Raw genomic sequence first — 22,495 nt, 5'->3', positions numbered from 1 at the left:
TCGCGCGGACCCGCGGCGCGGAGCGGCTGTGGGGGCTCCTCGCGCCCCCCGCCCGCTCTGCCCGCGGGGCCGGGAGCGCAGCGCCCGCCAGCTGGGGGCGGGGAACAACAACCATAACAACAACAACAACAACAGCAGCAGCACCGCACACACGCACCGGCGCGGGCCCCGGGGCTCCGCCGCTGCCCACAGCCCTTCCCCAGCGTGGCACCTCTGCTGGCACCGCGCTGCCACCAGAGCCCGGACGCGCTGTCCCCTCCGCGGCGAAGGTGGGTGGGCGCGGAGCGGAGCGGTGCGGTGCGGTGCAGCGCGCTCGGGCCTCTCCGCCGCCGGTCGCGCTGCCAGCGCCGCTCAAAACAAAGGGGCTGGCGGGGCATGTGACCGCCGAGCCGCCGCACATGATGTCACCGGCTCCGCTCCAGCGGCCCTGGGAGCTGTAGTTCCGCCGCCCCACCCGCAGACGGCCCCGCCGCCGGCCCCCCGCGAGGAGCCGGGACCAGCGGCAGGGACGGGAGAGCCGCGGCGGCAGCGGTGGGTGGCAGCTGCGAGCTCTTGCATCGCCGTCCCTTTGCGGGGCAGGGGGAGCACACCCCGCGTACCCCACAAGTGCACCCGACCCTCCCCGCCCCGTGAGCAGGCAACAGCTTCAGGTGCGTCGAAGCAAGCGGTTGCATCGGGAGGGCACCTTCCAGTCCCTTGTGCCGGCTCTGGGGAGCCCTACCGAAGCTGTCCAGCAAGAACCGGCTCCCAGACTGAAAATAACACCCTGTCTTGGGGTGGGTGTTCAGCCTACATGACCAAAACAAAAATCATTACATGAAAAAAATTAACCAAGATAGAATCTTTGTCTACCTGAGCTACAGCTCCACCCAATTAATTCAGAATTTCCAGTTCCTCTTCAACAGTAACGCAAAACAGAGTGTCCCTGTCCCTGCTGACCACGGAAAGCCAAGGTCATCTTTAAGCCGGGACACTTAAAAGAGAGCTCTGCTGTCACAGCTGGGGGTCCCAGTGGTGGCAGCCAGTCAACTGCAAATATAAAAGCAGGACCCTGGTGTCATCGCCCTGCAATTTCATGAGCAGGTCTGAACCTGTCCTGGAGCCCAAATTCACTTCATATCCGAAGTATTTGGACACCGGCCCATGCTCCAACACAGGCTGATGGAACATGCCTGGGAGTATGGAAATTTATTTTTGTTCTGCCCTTTAGCATAAGCAAACTTGCAAGCCCATAATGCAGAGCAGCGAGGCGAGGGCAGGGACATGCATGCTTAAATTAATATCATTACCTGGTACTAAATGAGGCTTTATGCAACGCAGTGGAGCTGATGTGGGCAGGTAACTGGCTGTGTTCTTCCTAGAAGGATGACCTCCCCCTCTGGCCCCTTACTGCTGATGGAAAGGAAAAAATACAATTCTTCTATTAGCCCCCCACTACTTTGCTCTCCTAAATGTTGGATATCAATCCCAGGCATAATATATCTTTACCTTTTGGTGAATGTCCCCAGTGTTCTGACCCCAGGATGTTCCCAGGAAGAGCTCCCAGACGTGTGCTCCTGGCAGTAGCTGAGTGTGCTCTGCACTGAAACTTGAAGAGGAGCAGAGTGTGCTCAGGACTCCAGGGCCGACCCCCTCCGGAGCAAACCAGGCTCAGATTTTCATAGGCTAAACAAGCTCTGATTTCTCCTGGGGTCAGGTAAATTGCAGCTTTGCAGAACAGTTAGAATTATTAATTAAAATTTAAAAGGCTGAGTACTGAAAATGTCAATTGATGTTGATATGTAAATTGTTTTCACATAGATCTTAAACAATTGAAACCTTCAACTATTTTCCTGCAGAGCTAAAACTCAGAACTGTTTGACTTCATTAGAAGTGAGAGCGTTCAGTCCATTTCTCATCCTCTGCCTGGAAAAGCAAGAAGGACCCCAAACAACATAAACAGCAAAGAGAAAATCAGCAGCAAGTTCACCTCACAGAATACAGGTCTGTTGCAATAATGTGTTTCATCCACTGAATATAGGAAATATTAATAACCTGAAGTCTACTTGTTACAAAGACCTTAAATCTAAAAGTATATGACCTTAGAAAAATGTTTTGCTTAAAATAGATTTCTTATCCTTTATATCCTCTTGTCTGCCCCAGTTCTTTGAGTCTGTAACTCTTGGGGTCAATATGAGTATGTAGAGTTCACTTGAGAAAACATAACCAGGATTAAAGGAATGAGTCAGAGGAAGGAAAAATCAAAACAGGATCAAGATACCTCTGCACTGGCTGGAAGCAGCTATTCTGAAGTGACTATGTTTACTCCAATAAAAACTGCACGTGGCAAAAATATCTTTTGAGTGAAGAGGGTAAATGGAGCATTTAAAAAGAAAATACTAATTAAAAATATTCATTGAGCAATCAATCATTTCATAATGTGCTCATGTATGCATGTGGTCACATCCAGGCACTTCCAGTTCTGAAAGCCAACGTCACTGAGGATGTCTGAAATTAAGGATACTTGAGTTGCCACTACATCCTATTGCTCCTCATTCCTCTGCTAGCAGGGGCATTGGCTGTTCTTTCTCAAGCTGCGCCAAGCATTTCTCTCAAAATAAGCAGTTGTACACTGCCTGAGAAGCTGAAACCAATTATTAAAGATTACTCATTTCTATAAAGCTTTGTTAATACTTTTTAAACAATGTAAAGTAGTTGTAAAGCATTTAGGCCAATGTTTTCCAAACAGGTCGGTGATTTTGCAGATTTTGAAGGCTTCTTCGGGGCACTGGAAAGGTTAAAACCTAAAATTAGAAGCCTGCGTGAAGGTTTTGGCATGCATCCACCAATGTTCATGTGTTTTCTGGTGGTGTTGGATTTGAATGCCACTGCTGGGCACTTTTCAGACACATTTCATCAATGCACTGGGCCACCTAAATGGTCTGTGCATTCCTCCAGATAAAGGAATTGGCTGTTTTGGGCAGTTGGTGCCTGTATGCTCCTGGGAACTTCCCTCTGCTGTGGGGAGCGTGGTAGATCCCACCAGATTTTTCTAAAATTGAGGAAAACCCACAGGTTTTCAGGTGGCAGAGAAAAACCCAAAGAAAGTCCATGATTACTGCTCATGAGCATGTATGCAAAACAGTCTGGGGAAGGGCTCAGATGTGAAGGAGGGAAGAGGGGAAGGTGAGCCACAGCAGCCGGAGGAGGAGGCTGAGGAAGAGCAGGAAGGGAGAGAACAGTCCTCACCACGTCCTTCACTCTGGTCACTGATCAGAGAGAAGAGAGCAGCATGCAACTTGGACAGCATTAAAAACTCTGAATGCAACACAGGGAGGGTATCACTGGATAAAAGAGAGGATTTAGACATTTGAGTGAACAGAAAGTTGAGTACAGACTAACAACTAATAACCAACACAAGGAATGTTATGAGCTGGCAACAAATGGAGCAGAGATGAAACAAATCCATCAGTACAAGGAGGGAGAACAGATCTGACATTTGTATGGGAGAAAAAAAAAAGTGTTGTTGAGTGACATCACTGCAGAGCCTGATGCAAGTATGCACAAAATGTAATGGCAGTACCATTCAGCAGGATTACAAATAGTGCTGAGCAAAAGGAAAGATGACATTACTAGGAATTTATGAGGAAAAGCAGAAGAGTGAGCTACAAGTGAGTTCAGTAACTACTGCAGAATCTGCTTTTTCAATATGCCAGAAAAAATGCATTAAGGTGTAGTAAGTAAAGGGGAAGAAATGTATGGGAATAGCATTAAAAAAAAAAGGCTGGATGAAATTAAAATGAAGGTACACATCTCTTCATGTGATAAGGGGACAATTCTCCCCCTCTACTCTGCATTTGTGAGATCCCACCTGGAGTATTGAACACAGCCATGGTGCCCCCAACATAAGAAGGATATGGAACTCTTGGAGGAAGTCCAGAGGAGGCCACAAAGTTGATAAGAGGACTGGACTACCTTCCCTGTGAAGACAGGCTGAGAAAGTTGGGGCTGTTCAGCCCAGAGAAGAAAAGGTTGTGTGGAGAACTCACGGCAACCTTCCAGCACCTGAATGGGCTACTGGGAAGGCAGAGAGGAACTCTTGGTCAGGAACTGTGGTGATAGGACAAGGACTAATGGGTTCAAACTGAAAGAGAGGAAATTTAGGTTAGCTATACAGAAGAAATTCTTTCCTGTGAGGTGGCTGAGGCACTGGAACAGATTTCCCAGAGAAGCTGTGGCTGCCCCATCCCTGGCAATGCTCCAGGGGGCCCTGAGCAACCTGGTCAGTGGAAGGTATCCTGGCCCAGTGCAGGGGGGTTGGATTGAATTGATCTTTAAGGTTCCTTCCAATACAAACCATTCTCTGATTCCATTGTTCTATTATTCTGTCATTAAAGACATCTCACAGAAATACAGAGAACGCACCAAAATTTTCTAAAATCCTTCCCATGACTCTGGACTCTTTCACTGTCCTGCCAAAAGTCCTGTGGGTCACGTTGACTTGAGCTGGCCTGCTGGGATAATCAGCAGGTACCATTTAGGCTGGAAGGCATTTTTCCAGGACCAGTACCTTTCAGCCTCTCCTCTTCCCATTACCTGTTTGAAATGGCACCTGCACCAGGAAATGTCATCTGCAACAAGAGTTGCTGCATTGGCACCTGCATAGGAAGGGACCTGGCAAAAAAATACTCCCCTCCTCCAGTTATTTTTGCCATTTTCACTGTCTCCTGGCTGGCTCTGTACATCCCCATTTCCTTTGCACAATTACGCTGCACATGGCAGCCCTTTGCTCAGGCTGGCAGTGCTTCCCTGGGTGTCTCTGCTGCAGCAAGGCAGGAGGATGGGAAGGAATGGGGCATTCTCCAGAGTCCTGCATGCCCCTTCCCAGCAGGGTGCTGTCCCACTGCCTGCAGGCTCAGTGCTCACTCCTCAGCCAGGGAGGCTCTGGGATTCACTGGGTTACTTCCAGTACACAAAACATCAGCATTATGTTTACCTATTCAGCACTGCAGGATTGCCTATCCCACCCTAGTCCTAGGCCAGCCATGCTCCTATCCCATGAAAATCCCCTTTCTTCCCACTCATCCCAATGATTCCCACTCATTCACTGCTGTAAGCACCTCAAAACAAGGCCCATGCCAACAGTCCTCCTGTGCAGAAAGTATGCATCTAATTTTTTCCACCCAGTATCTCCAGGTTCCAAGCCTGGGAGATGACTATGGGAGTGTAAATTGCAGAGCTGAGAAGAATGAACATTGCATCACTGATGCCATAAACACTGAGCTATTTCTTTTTGTACAGCACAGAGTATCGAGACACCATGAAACCAATGCCTAGCTGGGGAGATAGAGTCAGTTGTGCTGGTGTTTGTCTGGTTCCTCTCTTTGGGAAGAAAAAACAAAGAAATGAATGGTGTTTGAGTCCTTGTTGGTCCCACGGGTGATGACTTGAGGGGAGTTGTACTTGTGGAATGGCAGACAGACACATGCAACCACTAACCCAGCAAGAGAGCAGTAGGTACCTGCAAAAACAGTTCCCTGAGCTTGTGTGGTGTTATCACTGTGTTCCCACTCAGCCCCGTAACCTCAAGACCAACCACAGCCCCACAACTGTTTGCATTAAGTATTCTCTCACAACAGCACTTTCTCACACATCCCTACCCCACAGGCCTTGCCTTTACACCATGCTGCCACGGAACACCCTACACAGCTCCAGCTCTGCCCTTCAGCCACACTAAATAGCTCTCTCCTCAAACCATCTGCCAATTCCAGAACCAATTAATGGGCAGGAGCACTGCACCTCTTCATCTCCAAGACCTTCAGGCATTTCACAAGTTAAATAAATCCTTTCTCCAACCCAAGTAACCATGAAAAGCTTTGACAGTGAAGAAAACAGGTTTCAAATAAACAGTATTTTGAATGGGTATATGCATGACAGTCTCCCCGAGTAGAGAATCTCAGACTTTCAAAGCTATCAGAAACCTCCAGGCTTGCAGATCCCTGCCACCACCTGCTTCTGGTGCCCCTCTGGCAATAGGCTGAAGAACAGAAAGTTTAGTAATTGGTTAGCTTGGGCTAATACCCTTGCTACCCCTAAGAGTGGCAGGGGACACTTTCCAGTTGCAGGAGCAGCCACTCCATGTGCCAAGGTCCTCACACTGGTCTGGGCTGCTGTGCCTTTGGGGTGGTGCTTGGGCAAACTCCTACATGACTTTTGCTATCTTATATTTTTGTCTACCCCTTCACATTTTTCATCAACAAAGCTTCATCAGTAAAGTTAATCCAGAAGAGGCAGTCCACCAGGAGTTCTGTGATTTCTTCCTCCTCTGCTTGCAGCCAGAGCTGCTGAATGGCTCAGCACATGCATTCTAAGACACACTGGGCAGCTGCTCTTTTACTGGCACAGAAGTGCAAAGTAATTACTCTCCAGGCTGACTTGTCTCTCCAAGGATGGAGGAATCATGGATGCCAGGAGGATAACTGACAATTCTGTCCTCAAATCCCATGCTCCCTGCTTCCTGCACCTGGGAGAGCAGCACAGTAAAAAGCCCCCAATACCCAGGAATCACTGGCTGGACTCACCAGCCCAGCATTCCCAGCCTGGAAGCTGCTGCCTTGTCTAAAAGTGGTGGCTGCCTTGGGCAGGGACAGCTGGGGAGGGATGTGGAATAGCTGCTGTGCCCTTACATCTGCTTTGGAGCAGCACCCAAAGTCCCAGCTCAGATCAACTCCCCGGTCACCCCCTCCTTTGTAAACAGGCTTTTGAGCACCTGTTCTGAGAGCTAAAATGGGACCTGAAATAATCCTATGGAAAAGAGTTGTGTGCTTCTCTAAACAAAGCTCTCAGCTCTATTAAAATGCTCAGCCAGACTAAAGCAACTTCAGATCACTGGTCTTGGACAGATTTGTCACACGACGACAGGAAAGAAAATGTTAGCCAAAGTAATCCCAGGAAAAACGCACGTAATGAAGGTTTGAAGATTCCAATGAAGCAGCTAAATCAACACCTTGCTTTGCCAAGGAAACATTGTGAAATCTGTGGTTTACTCTTTGATCCTAAGCCTTCCCTACCCACATTTCATAAGCAGTGTCATTAGACAGAAATGACTGTAAAACTAAGATTGGTTTGTCAGTGAGCTCCTGATAAAAAGGAATTGACTTGTCATGTCACAGGTGGCTGCTAGAATATGCTGGCATACATTAACATGGTATTGAACCTTGAAGAAAAAATGGATTATGTAAAATAGTACATATGGTAGGATAAGCTTTCTTGGACTTTTAAATTAACATTTTTATGTATAGGATACAATATTTTGTAATTTTAAAAGGGGAGTAGACTGAAATGAGGAAATAAATCATTACTGTAAGCAGGAAGCAATACAAGGCAAATACATGTCTCATTTCTTTAGATGTATGCTGTATTTATATTATTCATATTTTTCCTCTAAAATTAAACAAACCTAATGATGCCCTTTAACTCAGAAACACACTAATAAGACTGTGAAGTTCTGAAGAACTTCTGTCTTTCTGCAGGGCAGATATTATGGAATTACACTGGAATTTGGAAATTCTCCATTCTCTTTTTAAGAGAAAACTTTTTCTTAAATCGATATTGATCCGTGGAAAAAGTTACAGTAGAGCTTCTAAAGTTACAACTCTATAATTGGAAGCGGCAAACTTTTAAAAGTTCCCTGCCTTCTCCAGTCTAAGAAGGCTTTGGCCTCCTCCTTCTCTAATGTCACACGGCCAAAATTTCGCACATGGCCAGCTGGGCTCCCTCGCTCCGAGCCGGGCTCCTCCTCCCGCGCTGCCGGGCAGGATCTGTCACACTTTCCACCCCGGAGGTGTTCCCGAGCTGCCCGGCCCGCTGCGGCTGTCCCAATGCCCTACATTCCCGACAGCTTCCCTGACGGATGGCAGAGCCCGAGAGGCAGCGCGGAGCTCTCCCGCGGGTCCCGGCTGTGCCAGCGGCTGTGCCAGCGCTGCCCCCGGGCTCTGGGGCAATGCCAGCGCTAAGGACGCCCGCCCGCTCCCGGAGCCCTCCCGTGAGGAGCAGGGGGGCTCTCGGCTCCGTGCTGAGGTGAAACAGCGCTGCTGTGTCCCCGAGGAGCTCTGTGCCGGGCTCAGACACCCGCCGGGGCGCGGCGGGAGCCGCACGGGGCTGGCGGTGCAGCGGGACCGGGCTGCGCTGCCCTCGGTGCCGGAGAGCGGAGCCCGGGCACGTCCTGCTGGCCCGCATCGCACAGGAGGGCTGGCTCTGGAAACTGTCCGGGCTCTTCTGGCCTCTGCTGCCGGGAATCTGATGAGGCTAAAATAACTCTGATCAGCTTGAAAAACCAAACTACCAGAGGCACAGGCTTCTAAAAGCGGAACTCCCTCAAATTTGGTACACAGGCAGTTAAAGCACACTCAGATAATTCCCTTCCTCAAGAGGAAATACTACAACTTTTTCAGCACTTCCTCATTTTATATTTGAAATCTTTGCACTTCACGCAGTACCTTTATTTGCATACAGATCGTAACAACTCACCTACACTGTTTCTAACTTTAGGTCATTCATAATTCATTTACGTAAAAGGCAATAACGGTTTTTGCTACTGGTAATAATTAGCAAAAGGTACATTTCTGCATGATTTCTGCTCAGATAAATATTTTCCTACCCCCTCAGCTACTTAGCCAAAAATCTGCCAACTCATTTCTTCCATAGGCTGCAGGTAGTTGGAAGCTGTGAATCAGGGAAGCAGGGCTTATCCACATCCCCAGGCTCCCCGGCTCGCACCATATGCTTCTAGTGCATCCACGGCAGGGGTTGGAATGAGATGGTCTTTAAGGTCTTCCAACCAAAGCCATTCTGTGATTCTATGATTCATACAGACTTAAGATTAAAGATCCTTCCTCTATAAGTAATGTTGAATTCTCTCATCTAACAATGCTACCTAAAGATCAGTTTCACACAAGTTTAAATTTCTTGCAAATGAGACAGTTAAGAAATCCTGCTGAAAAATTGCAAAGGTTCAGTTTTTAAACACTATTTTAAAACTTGATGAAGCTTCGGTTGCTGTAGTGATGTGGAACTAATTGGCAACTATAGTCCATTTTTTTAAACCAACATTGAGGTTCACCAGACATTTACCATCCTCCCCACCATTAAATGGCAAGTTTAAATGTCAGGTTTGAGCTAAAAGAAGTAGCTATGGATGAAAAGGGTCAGCTGGAAAATCAGATGGATGTAGGTAGTGGTTTTGTACAGGAGAGGATTTGTGTGTAGATGTATTAAATCAAATTGCACTTTGACCAAAAGTTATGTATTTGTTTATTGTAAAGATGTAGATTTCTGCTTCTTTCCAGTTTGATTCTTTCCCTCAGACCAAGCAAGGCTCAGCTTTCAGCAGTCACTTGTCAGTCAACCAATTCCCCCTTTATTGTGTAAGAATAGGAAACACAACAATTAATTCCAGAAACTTTGGGATAAGTTTATCCTAGGGATAAACTTCCATGGATAAGCTTATGTTTCAAGAGTAACAATATTTGCCAATGCCATCCTTATTTTTTTGATAATTAGACAAGCTAGTAAATGACCCCATGGCAGCCAGCAGTGGAAACTGTACCATATGATGGTCAAAATAAATGACTGACTGTGATCTGCTGAGTGCACCACACAGAATGTCACTCCCTCTTGAAAAGAGTCCTGCTCCTGTTACCATCTCCAGAAAAAAAAAAATCATTTGGCTTCAGAAAGTTTAGACTGGGTTTCGTTCTTTTGCTCTGGGTCCATGTGGGTTTCTGGTCTGACAGACTCAGTCCTGCAGGGAAGCAAACAGAGCAGCCTGGTGATGAGGACACAGAGCACACAGACCATTGCATTGGCCTGAGGTCTGCCCAAGTAAGAGGCTGGGAGGCTTTACAACCCAAGAAGGAGATCTGTGTTGCAAACTAGCAGAATCCCACCACAAGGAAGGTGAGGAAGGACCTCACTGATTTTGGGGCCAGCATTTCTAAACTTCACACAGTCAAAAAACCGAAGCAGAATTTGGTCACAGCTCTGGAGCATTACTCGGAGTGTGAACACATCAGTTAGGTATGCACAGAACTGGCTGAGATCAACAGGCCTCACGAGAAATAGAAGTCAGAGTTGCCTTAGACATCAGTCAGAGAGGAGGTTCATTTCCCATGGTTTGGGGTCACACTGTGAGCTTTTCACAGGGCCACTCAGCAAGTGCTATGAATAGACTCAAGAACTCAAACTTTGGTCCAACCAGTGTCTCATTAACACCAAACAGGCACTAAAACCTGGACCTCCACATAATTCACTGCACTGGCAGCTTCCTCCATTTCCCAGCTCCTGCCAAGCAGAACAGCTCTCCTGCATTTCAAGAGCTGCTTTGTTGGTCAGGTTTTGTTGAGCTGTGGCACAAGTGTCTGAGCTATAGTGCTGTCACTCTTGCCAAGGCTCTGTTCACAGCTCTCCTGCATTTCAAGAGCTGCTTTGTTGGTCAGGTTTTGTTGAGCTGTGGCACAAGTGTCTGAGCTATAGCTGAGCTCCAAGGCTCTGTTTCTTACCTTGTGTGCAGGATGCCAGAACCTGGCAACATCAGCACATCGACGTGCACAAAGAATACATCATCAAAATATCACTGAGGACAACAGGCCTCTATTTTTTCTAGCATGGGCCTGGTTCCTGCTGTCCCATTATGGAGATCAAAGGTATAATTTACTTAGAGGAGGAATTATTTGTGCATAAACAGCCACTAGCTAATAATACAGCAAAGATGCTAATAAATTCTAATGGGTGGCAGAGCAGGCAGCAGTACACAAGTGACCTGAGCATCTTTGTACATAAACTGTAACAAGAGGGAGTCTGATGCCGATGACAAAACCTTTTTGTGAGTAATGCTGACAAAATCTTTTAGAGAATAATTCAGCTCTAGGTTAAAAGAAAGTGGGGCTTTTCTTTCCATCGAGAAACTAACATTAGGACCTTCTTTCCATCTTCACAAACAACAAGAAAATGAAAGTAACTGCTGCTATTTTGTTTCAAACACTGATTATCTTGAGGACAGAAAAGGAGGAACACTTGTCTGTTGTCTTGAAAAACCCGCAGTAGTGTAAGGTGTTGATGACAGGATATCCTTCTTCCAGGGAGAAGGAAAGGACTGTTCTGAGTGGGGAAGGCTTGTTACAGCTCTCCTCAACTGCCATGCCTGGCACCTACTGCATTTCTTTTGGTTCTTATCCACAGCTGCATTCCTGGCCTCAGCCCTTCCAGTTTCATTTGGATGCATCTCATCTTGGGCTATAAAATCTTAAAATGCAGCGCTGAGTGACGTCTCAGCTTGCTCTGCCTGCCGCTTTGGGAGTGACCATACTGCACCCCCAGACTGCAATTCAGCTGCTTCAAATAGAGCAAACACTTATTTAAATAGCAGCTTTCCTCCACCACTCCCTCAAAAGCTAATGAGCAGGGGATCAAAGATTCTCGAGCTCAGCTGGCCCATCCACACATCAGGGTGACCTCCATAGCCTGTAGCACACCTGGGAGCAATGTAACAACCAGACTTCAAATACTGAACCCAAATAGTTTGGCATTTACAGCTTGGTCAGCTGGGACCTCTCTGTTATACAAGGTGAAAGCATGGTGTGGAGTCACTCATCTGGATTGTCAGCACAGTGCCTGACTGTCCCAAAGAAAACAATACATGGAAGCAGCAGTTTTTCTAGAAACATCCCAGTGACTTAAAATACATGCAAATACACTCTGAGAGCAAAACATGGACAGATAATAAATGCAACACAGCAGGATGACACTGCAATCCTCTCTAAATAAGAGGTAATTTTCAAGAGTGAGGGTATGAGACCGGCCAGCTTCACAAAATCACCAGTTTGCTGACTTTGGACAAGTGCAGCTGCCCAGAGGGAGAGACATGAGAAGTCACAAGCAGTAGTTTTTGAAATGGAAGGTGGTGCTAGTTCAGCAGAGGAAGTAAACTGCAATGAAACAAAGATTCCAGTTTGCAGTTTACAGAAAATCTGATCCAAAAGTTCTGTATGTATTTTCAAAAACTGAAATCCCATTTGTTCCCCCACAGCTAAATTAAGAATGTGCTATTTTGAGCTAGTGAACATTATCCCAATGTACTGAAAACACAGACAAAAATCCAGCAACTTTCCAGGGTTGACAAGATTATCTCAGGCCTCAGCTATCTTGCTTTGCACTGTGCTAGGAAACAGCTGATGGTAAGATGAGCTCTGATACGTGTCCAGCTGCAGTCCCCACACCAAGGAGCTGTCTCTGCTACCCAGCAGGCTCTCTGTGCTCTGAAGTGTTTTCTGCAGTGCTCGTTGGGATGCACAGTGGAAGCAATTGCAGTGTTTTTCTTCTTGAAAAGTCCAAACCTTGCCAAGACCTTTCTTCTGCTGTTATGTCCTTGCCCTCTTGGAGACCAGCACCTTTAAAAAGGCTCCCTCAGTTGAAAGAATGCTGCCTTCCACAGCCCTCAGGAAGCATGGTGAGGCCTGGAGACACAGCTGTCAATGTGTTGTTGGGTGGCTTCAGCTTTGGAAGCTGTCTGGAGTGTAAGAAGTGGAATAACCTGGAACAGAAGCCACTTGGTCACAGAACACACAGACTTGGAGTATCACTTGTGGCAGTAAACGTGGTCTGGAATAAGAGGAAGAAGACAAACAACAAGAACCACTTTGTATGAGCACCAGGTCAGAAATATGCAATCATTGCTGTCTGCAAGTTCAGCAACCTGCTCAGTACTTAGAGCAGGAAGTTTCCAGATCTCATTGTGATACCAGGATGGCTGAGCATCCTCTTTCTCACTCCAGAAAACCTTCTGCCAGTCTTTATCTGGCCTCTTCCTTGAGGCAGCCACATACTCTCATGTTTCATGGCTGGTTCCTCTCACTCATCTGGTCCATAAGGGCTCTGTTAGCTAAAGTACAAGGATGTGGGAGGCAAAACAAGTAACAAGAACTGTCAGAAATAGGTTCCTATGTTTCTGCCTTTCTGTAAAGAATGCCTCAGCCCCTTGCTCTTGATCCATTGCTGGTGGGTGTGATTTCTTCTGCCCTTCCTCTTAGTCATGGCCCCAAGTCCATGACTGTCCTGGGACTGCCTGAATCTTTCACTTTGCAAGATAGGAACCAGGACTCCTGGCTAGTCTAGGCAGATTCATCTGTCGAGGTCAAACTTTACAGTGTTGAAATGCCACAGTGATGAGATCCTGGACTCAGGGACAGACAGTTGAAAATGGGCTGGTGTTGGCTACAGATCAACATTTAAACACGGAGCATGGTCAAGGGGGAACAGACGATGCAGAGGTGAGGGAGCCACGGCAGGATGGAAAGCAGCCTCTGAACTCAACTCAAATATATTGTGCAGAGATTCATTAGTACCAGCGGCAGCCTGTGGTGTTACAGAGCTCTGTAAACTTGCTATGACACAAGTGACAGATACACATTATTGACACAGTAATTCCAGCCAGTTAGCCAGTTCTCTCAAGCTGATACAGAGTACACACAGGTCAGTTCAGTATTCCTAAGGTAAAGACAATAGACAAACAAGTCATGAACAGACAAGCCTTCAGCTCTTACCAGTTCATTTAGCTAGCAGGTAATTCTTTACTGAAAACAGTATGAGAGTGCAGACAGAGGAAGTCTCTAAAGGCCAAATAGAAGAATGTATCTGGAAGCTTCTACCATGAAGTAAGTAGCTGGATTTGCCCCAGGATTAAATAACATGTTGCTACTGCAGTCTTGGGCCACAGAGCACCTCGAAGAGCAGCTGCCTGGTTGCTGGGTTTGTTGTTCCCTTATACCTGCAAAGACACAACATTTGCCTTGTTGTCATGCTAGCCCAAAGAATGAAACTACGTCTGCAGATTAATCCCTGAGCATTACTAAATTTAATCCCAAACGTTACTACGTTTGCAGATTAATCCCTGAGCAAGGGGTTCTCTGAATACAAGGCAGCCCAATGTGGGGCACAAAGGGCACAGATTTTCATTGGGATGGACTAGACTGAATTTATAGCTGTTATTGCAGTTCAACTAGTAATGAGCTGGCTGCTGTGCCTGCCGCAGGACTTGCTTGCCTGCCTGTAAATTACATTCTGGTGCTCACTGGTGGTTGCTGCTGCTGTGCTGCTGATCACCTCACTGTGTTGTGCCTGGGAGTGCTTTGGTGACAGCCATGGTGATGGGCCTGGGCTGGCAGGTGGCCAGGGCATTGCTGCTGTTTCTGTGCTGCTGCACTGGGCAGGCTGGAACCCCAGTGGGAACTGGGTGGAAGGGGCTGTGACCTGCAGAGGAGCCCATGACCAAAAAGGATCTGGGGTGGAGATTGTAATGGATACACCTTTGTTGTAAGCCGTGATTTGAGCTGTATGTTACAGGAATTAGTATAACAGGAACCACCCAAATAAATGGAGGAAAAGGCTCCCAAGAAGCAGCTGCAGGGCAGAACTGGCCTGACCTAAGCTGGCCTTGGTGTCCTGTACCTTACACAGCACCCTTCCTGTCCCAAGTAACCACCAGAACAGATGGAGCAAAGTCATGAACTAAATTAACTCAAAGGACATTTTGTAGACATTTTGAGGGCATTTTGCAAGGGAAGTCCATAGACTAAGGGAATGACATCTGTGTATTATATCCAAGGGTGGGAGGCGGGGTTAATGATGTTGTACTGAGTAGTGTGGGACCTGAGCATGAAGTGAATGATAAGGAGTACAGGTGGAATGTGTTTGTTTTGTCTTGATTTTCTTCACAGTGGCTTTGGTTTGGATTTGTCGTGGACACAGGGTTGATAATACAGAGGTGTTTTTGTTATTGCTGAGCAGGGTTTACACAGAGCCAAGGCCTTTTCTGCTTTTTGTACCCACCCCACCAGTAGGAAGGCTGGGAGTGCACGGGAAGCTGAGAGGAGACACAGCCAGGACGGGGACCCCAGCTGGGTGGGGAATATCCAAAGGGATATTCCAGGCTGTGTGACATCATGCTCAGTATGTAATGTCGGGGAAGAAGGAGGAAGGGGGGATGTTTGGAGTGATGGTGTTTGTCTTCCCAAGTAACCATCATGTGTGATGGGCCATGCTCTCCTGGAGGTGCTCATGGGAAGCAGTGAATAGAGTCCTTGCTTTGCTTTGGTTATATGTGTGGCTTTTGCTTTGTCTATTAAACTGCCTTTATCTCAACCCATGAGTTTTCCATCTTTTGTCCTCCCAGTTCTCTCCCTGGCCCCACTGGTGGGGGAGTGAGCAAGCTGCCTGGGGCTGGGCTGCTGGCTGAGGTTAAACCACAACACCGTGGCAACAGAAGAAAGGAGGGGAGAGGCTTGTCAAGAAAAAAAATAAAATTTAGGGGTTAAAAATACACCAAGAGGGTTAGCAATGGCACAGAAGGAGACAGACTGTGGATAACGATTACTGCTAATAGTCAACAGTTCCTTGAGCTGCCGAGGTCCTTCCTGCAGTGCAGTTACTGACAATACCACAGCCATCGACCTAGTTACTGCAGGGTTTCCGTTCCCAGCATTCACAGCCAACACTGACTTACTTCAATTTCACAATTATTAATGCTTTGCTTAAAGCTACAGCAACTGGAATCGAGTGATCGCTGTGGAATCTCAGCTTTTGCTTAAACAGATAAGCACAATGTGAAGCTTCTCACCGTCAGAGAAAAACCTGATAAGATGAATTCCCAAAGGTCAGAAGCCATGATGATAAACAAGGAGAACCTAGCCCAATATAGGGTTAAAGTATTGTGATTTTTAAAGCACACCTAGTACTTTTGAGGGGTTTCCTTAATTTTCTCATTGTATTCCTACAGGAGTACTTGGGAAAGAAGGGACTGGCTTTAGAAAAGGAAACATTCATTAGCAAAACTTAGCACAAAAGGCAGCAGGAACATGTTTAAATCAGCTGGGAAAGGAAAAAGCCAAAGACCTGCACAGACTGCACAAAATGAAGAAAACCCCATTACAAGGAGGTAGAGGAAAGCAGGCAGGATATTTTTTGCTTTCCTTCCTCTTCGTCTTCCAATCTGACTCTCTCAGACCTTGCTTTCACCTCCTTCTGGAAGGGAGGAAGCCAAGCTTCCCATAATACTGTGAGCTCAGCTTTACAAGCTGGAGACAAAAGAGGAAACCAAACACAAAATAAGAACCTTTGGATTGGCCAAACAAGGATTCCTAGAAGTAATTATCACAAAGGCAAGATTTGTTAGCACTCAAATTACCAAAGTGAGGATTAGTCCTACATTCCTCTCAGGGGGAGATAGAGGTGTGCATTTTTACTTCCCAGTGTGAGAGTTTCCTAAGCAAGTCAGGGATTTGCTCTGTTACTCTCAGTAGGCTGTGTTGCTTATTAATTAGCTTGATTCAGGCTCTCATACAGGTGATGTCCAAGTAGATCTGGTCCACCCTTAGGTGACAGGGAAACCTTCATCACTGTGCTCTGGGTGCCCAGCAGTGAAGCCTTAAGACTGTCAGCTGTGAGGTCTTTGATGCTGGTCCTTGTCCTTGGGAGAGTTGTGCCCATTTAGCCTTAAAGAAAAGCTGTGCAATGGTTGCCAGCTAGCCAGTCACAAGGGACAGAAACATCCACCTGGAGGGTTTTCTGAATACACAAGCATATCACTAAAAAACAAAACCAAACCCCAAACCAGCTCAGTTATTAATAACCACATACCTGGAAAAGGAAATATAAAATATTTTGCTTTTTCCCTTAGCAGCCTAGTCCACCAGGAGTGCTTGATAGGCATGTGGTGCACCTATCAATACAACCAGCAGATAACAGCGAGGGACTGGCTTGAGGGTGGGAAGCAGGCTGTCCCTGTCACTTGTAATCTTCTCACATCCAGAGGCATCTTAAGGCCTTTCTAAACACGCTGATACTGCCTGAAAATCACTGAAAAAACCCACCCTTTGTTTGTGTTAACAGGATGAGAAAGTGCAAGGCTTCCTGTTATGTGTGTGTGACAGCTACAGATAAGCAGAGACCTCTGGACAGGAAATCCGCCCAACTTCTGCAGTGTGATTTGCCCAAAGCTGAGGAGCCCGTTTTAGATCGAAGCACCAACAGAATGAGACGGGGCTGGCCAGAAAATGGGGGACACGCTGGAGAAGAGCTCTGAGGAGCCCGAGATCTCTTTGGACAATGAGTGTTCGACAAAAATGGGGGACCTGGTGGAAGTCTCGAGTGGTGAAAAGGTCAAGTTTGACGATACAGGTCTCTCTCTGGTGCTCCAGAATGGCCTTGAGAACCTTCGGCTTGAAAATTCCCTTACTGATGTCATCCTGTGCGTGGACAGCAGGGAATTCTCCTGTCACCGAGTGGTCCTTGCTGCAGCAAGCAATTATTTCAGGTAAGGTTTGTAACAAACAAAACCAATACGCTTATTTTGCTCCTTAGACTTGAACTGTAGGTCTCCAAGCAGTGCAAACTAGGCGTTAAAGTCTGCAAATTCGCAATGAGCTTCTAATTCCTTACACCTTTCAGCTTTTTTTAAGTTGGAGAATTAAATAAGGCAGGTGCCAAGTTGTGGGTTTGCTGGAGTTCTGATACCAGCACTCAAAAAGTCTGCTGGAGGCATGCAAAGTAAGACAGAATATTGGCAGACAAGCGCATGAGAAAAGAGTGCTTTAATCAAGTATCTTTAGCCACTTGTCCCTTTGGGATCTGGGCAAAGAGGAATACCCATTCAGATAGCAGGGTGTTTTTATTGAAATAGGAGTGGGTTTCTGGAACCTGCTAATTTTTCCTGTTACCATTCTGGGGCAAAAATATATATTCATTAAATTTTTGAGGAGCAAAGAGAAGGAATTTTCCATCTGGAAATCAGTTGCAATGGGAAATGTCTCCTTGAGAGCAATTTTGCCACTTCACTGTCTCCTTCTGGTCTGCTTAAACTTTTCATTCTTTCAATACAATAAATATTCTATCTGAGACTACTGGCCAACAAGAACAAATTTTAGACACACGGAGGAACTTGGTATCAGTTTCAGCACAGATTTTCCATTATCAATTAGACAATATCATTTAGACCATCACATTTGCATGGCTGGGATTTTTTTTCTTTCTTTCTTTACTGCTAAAGTGATCAGATGACTGAACAGGAAACACGAGAAAAAAGGACCTGTGACCACTTGTGACATGAGCAGAAAGCTAATTTTAATGGAGTCTGGTAAGCTTTGCTAGTAGTGCCAGAACAGTTCTGCTTTTCTAATCTAGAATAGAGATTGTGTCTGTGAATATTTGGAGACAGGTATTATTTCTACAGAGAGACTAAATTTATTGCATATGAGAAAATATACAGCTAAAAGCAGAGATGCCCAAATATTTCTTACCATCATTGTATGCATAATGGACAGCAGATGCACAAATTAAAATCAAAATTATCATAATGATACTTTGACAAAAAACCCCAATTTCACTATAAGTAAAGGTGCTGCAATCAGAAGGATTTTCCAGTTAAAACCAGGCAAGGTAGTTTTATGAGAACAGCTGTTGGTCAGCTTTCCAGAGAGCTTTCCCTGAGCTACAGCCTGTTCCTGGGAAGGAGGGGGGATACCTGCCTGGAGGTCATCCCACCCCAAGGCAACTGCACATTCATGCAGGGTCTGCTCCTCTGGGTGCTTCTGTTTGGCTTGGCTACCCACAGAGTTGAGATTTATTACATCTCACTGCCTGCCAGTGCCTCTGTCATGGCTCTTTGGGTTAGTTTCAATCACGTTTGGCACAGGAGGGAAATTTCAAACCTGAAGTTCCCGTGAGTTTGATGGAAGGCTGCAGCTAGGAGAGGAGAGATGCTGGGCTGGCACCCTTGCTGCTCTGCAGGGTAACGAGCAGGGTGTCCTGGCCAGCCAGCACACAGTGCCCAGAGCAACCACACTGCACAGCCAGCACAGCCAGAGCTCCTGGGAGGGACCCTGAAGTGTGTAAGAGGAATAAGGAGGGAGAATGGAGGGCTCAGGAAGGGGAAGCTGAGGTTACTGTGAGGAGGGAAAGAAGGACGCAAGCCTGCAGGAAACTGAGCTTCGCTGGTTCTGCTGCTCACAAGGAGCCTTCATTCATCTTGCCATAGTTCTCTGGAAGCTGCATGGCCCCAGAGAAAGAAGGAATTCCTAAATCCCACTGTTCCTGTGAATACTTTCCATGCTATTACAGGACCTCCAACAGCAGCCATGCACGGGAGCAAAGCAAAGGGACGCAGAGACTCACGGGCTTCGTGCCCCTGCACGTTACACAACCCTTCCTGAAGGCTGGGTGCCATGGCGTGGGCAACCCACAGCAGCTGACTGGGACACACTAAAACAAAGCTAACCCCTTCTAGGCCTTCTTCAGCACTGCTGGAGAGTAGATAGACTAATTCTTGTGACGTCCTGCACCCATAGACATAAAAACATTAACTCTGCGTTTACATCCGTGATGATAACAAAGCAGAGAAGAGAAACACCAGCTGACTAAGGTGGAACAGTAGTTCTTTAATCCTGCACTGTCCAAGAGTAGTGGGAGAGTGGGGCTGGGAAAGGTTGGAGCCATTTTCCAGAGCACCCCCGAGCTCTGGCATGGTTGTTTGAAGTCAGGTCCATAATTCCAAGCACAAGCATTCCAGTGTGGGAGGGTGCTTAAAAAGTGCTTCACGAAACTGCAACCCCCTAGTTTATTTTATTGAGATTTCTCTAACTTTAAATTAGAAAAAAAATCAGAATTTTTTCTAAAATTACTCATTTTTGGGTATCTAAATTTGGCACTGGGCCCTCAATTCAGATGTGCATTTCTTAGAGTATCTGTTGGTTTAAAGGTGCAGTTTAGAATTACACAGGGACAAGACCCAGGGAAACATACAATGGAATTAGTAGCCACATCTGAAGGATTTAGAGCCTCCTGAGGGTAAGTTCAGAAAGATTCAGAGGCAGCATTTTAATCCCTAGGAGAGAAGCTCAGCCTGATCAGCCTGAGAGGAGCAGCGTTCCCCCTGCCAGCACACAGGGTGGGAATGAGAACCAGAACATTTGAGCAGAAGGAAGGCCACAGCAGTCATCTCTCCTGTGCAGCACTGCCCAGTTCAGCCCTGCCACCATCTAGAGCAGAGAACTGGTGGGAGAGCACTGTGCTTTAGAGGTGTGATTGCTGCAGCTCACAGCTGCATTACATAAATCTACACCCTACGAAATTGGGAGTGGATGGCAGCTCTAAACCAATTACAAAGATTAGGAAGCAGATAGGCCAAAGCACTTTGACCAGACCCCTGTGCACAGCCACCAGCAGAATGCTGAGGCTGGTTTCTAACAGCCTTGCACAAGTGTCACCCTGGGTACCTCTGACTGACCCAGCAAACACTCCAGTCTGTGGGACAGAAGTGAGACTTTCACCTCCCCGACAGGGATGGGTCAATACAAGTCTGGAGTCACCAGCTTAAGAGATGAAAGGAAGAAGAGCAGACACCACCTGCACCCTCCATGGGCCCGGTTCTTGTTCAGATGAAACATCCGGCACCCCTCAATCCCGCACGACTCAAAGAGCTCTCCTGTGCCACCCCCCTCTCCATTCCCAGGGAGAGGAGGGAACTGAGGGCTGCTGTTTTCAGATGGCCACCTCTTTCAGTGGCCCACACATCCCCTTTTGCATCACTTGACAGTGCCAGAGGGAGAGAAGAGAAATGAATCCCAGTCTCGTGGTCACCGAAGTTAAGGAGCGTTTGTCTAAATGCCTTTGAAATATTCTGATTTCAGTAGCAGCAGAAGCTGGACCATGAAGCAGGGCAGTGAAGCAAAAGCCTTTCACGAGCTGAGATGAGTGAGAGGAAAAATAAGAATTTTGGCTGAACAACTTTTCTGACAAGTAACTTCTCTGCCCAAATTTCCTGCTCAAAAGTTAGGCCTCTCTATCCAGAGGCAGTTTTGCACACTGAGGTAACTAAGACCTTGCTATAAATTTTCTCCTGAAGTAAGGAACAGGTAGTCCTTAGAGCAAGTAGCAGCTGGTATCTTCCATCCATTTGCCATTCATTGTGCCTAACTGCTTTGCAATAAAATCTGTTTACGTCTTGGTTCCAGTAAGATGTGTCAATCAGACAGCTTAATTCAGGCACTTCTTTTACAAGAAAAACATGGCCTAAGACTTGGGACCTCTAGCCATTTCCCAGGTTGCATTGTCCTGTCAACATGGTGTATGACTAATAAAGAAGAGCTTGGAATGCAGGGTAAAGAGTGCTTCTAATTACACTTTAGATCTGCACATGTTTTTCACCAATGCAGTTACAAGTGGACTCATGTAATTCTGATCTGTTGAGACAGATTCCAAATGATGTGACACCTCGTCCTCTGAATGCAGCAAACAAGAAGGGGCTGATCAAAATCATAAGTAAAAGCAAAAAGCATTGGAAGAAATAATTAAATCTATGAACTGAAAGTGCAGAGGAAGATGTGTGTGTTTGTCTTGCAGCTGTCACAACGCAAAATGGATTTAAATAGCCCTTAGAGAATTTCTGATTTATACCCCTCATGAAATATCTGCCCAGTGCCAAAGGTATGTCTGGTGGGCACCTTTCAGATGCAGTATTGGCCACCAAAGAAGAGTTGCTACCTACATGTATGAAATCACTGCACTTTCTGCCTAACAGTACTTCAAATTCATGCAAATTCAATTGCTTCTCTAGCCAAGAGGTACCAACTCTACAATCCCAAAATTTAGCAGAAGAAAAGTTGGACTCTAAATTAGAAGAAAATCCATAAGCCATTCTCCCCTGGCCCACCACTGGTATTAATGCCTTTTGCTGCCCTGGAGCCCTAGGTCTGCTGTAGAGGACAGAACAGAGGAATCAGTCATGTGTGGATGTCTTATCAAACTCAAGATTACAGAGGTAGAAGAGAAACAAAAAGATATTTTCTTGTTTCTTTTTAACAGGAGTAATTGCATAAAATATGAAGCAATCAGAGTATTCTGTGTTGAAATCTAAATAGCCCAATGTTTTCAGAATGCCTCATCCTGACTGGAATGCAGTAAAAGATAAATGTCTTTCTTTCCAGGGCCATGTTCTGCAATGATTTAAGAGAGAAATATGAGGAGAAGATCATACTAAAAGGAGTTGATGCAGAAACCATGAATATACTCTTGGACTACACTTACACCAGCAAGATGCTCATCACAAAGCAAAATGTACAGAAAGTCTTGGAAGCTGCCAGCCTCTTTCAGGTACAGATAACTCAGATGCACTGACCCAATCTCACTGCTCTGGCAATACCACGTCTTACCCTGGGTAGCACACTGCAAACTTCTCTGATTTCATGGGTTCTCGAAGCATTTTGCTTCATATTTACTTACATTAAGGTAAAAAAAAAGGCAGGGACAGCCATGTACTGGAATTTTGCTGCGCTGAGTGTTATGCAAACAGGAAAAGAGCCTGGCTGTGCCTCCAAGGGCTGCTCCATGTGCTGCCTGCCTGGCAGTGCTCCCCAAAATTCAGCTCAGCCTGTAAGGCCAGTCAGAAGGGCTAGTGGGCAGCAGCTGGCAT

The 22,495-nt window shown here is 46.4% G+C and overlaps 2 protein-coding genes across 10 annotated transcripts in view; one reads left to right on the top strand and one right to left on the bottom strand.

The window, feature by feature from the left end:
• Positions 1–1,629, bottom strand: part of KLHL24 (kelch like family member 24) — a 23,109-nt gene extending 21,480 nt beyond the window's left edge. For 3 of the 7 annotated variants that reach the window (XR_005629682.1, XM_039727911.1, XM_039727914.1), the window contains exons 1-2: positions 1,489–1,629; positions 1,290–1,389 (exon numbers count right to left, since the gene is read on the bottom strand). The gene's annotated coding sequence lies outside the window, so the exon portion shown is untranslated. Of the gene's footprint in view, positions 1–852; positions 1,100–1,289; positions 1,393–1,488 lie in introns of those variants that run through there. The other 4 variants (XM_039727918.1, XM_039727912.1, XM_039727917.1 and 1 more) reach the window with 4 other exon arrangements.
• The window catches only part of KLHL6 (kelch like family member 6), a 38,573-nt gene continuing 16,351 nt past the window's right edge, over positions 274–22,495 (top strand). For 2 of the 3 annotated variants that reach the window (XM_039727908.1, XM_039727910.1), the window contains exons 1-4: positions 1,560–1,696; positions 1,839–1,983; positions 16,921–17,344; positions 22,011–22,176. In XM_039727908.1, the coding sequence (XP_039583842.1) occupies positions 17,085–17,344; positions 22,011–22,176 (426 nt within the window). In that variant the 5' untranslated portion in view covers positions 1,560–1,696; positions 1,839–1,983; positions 16,921–17,084. Of the gene's footprint in view, positions 651–1,559; positions 1,697–1,838; positions 1,984–16,920; positions 17,345–22,010; positions 22,177–22,495 lie in introns of those variants that run through there. The other variant, XM_039727909.1, reaches the window with a different exon arrangement.

This window comes from Passer montanus, unplaced genomic scaffold (assembly GCF_014805655.1).
Source record: "Passer montanus isolate IOZ18808 unplaced genomic scaffold, ASM1480565v1 scaffold63, whole genome shotgun sequence".
NCBI classification, from domain to species: Eukaryota; Metazoa; Chordata; class Aves; order Passeriformes; family Passeridae; genus Passer; species Passer montanus.
This window is presented reverse-complemented; position numbering and strand designations above follow the sequence as displayed.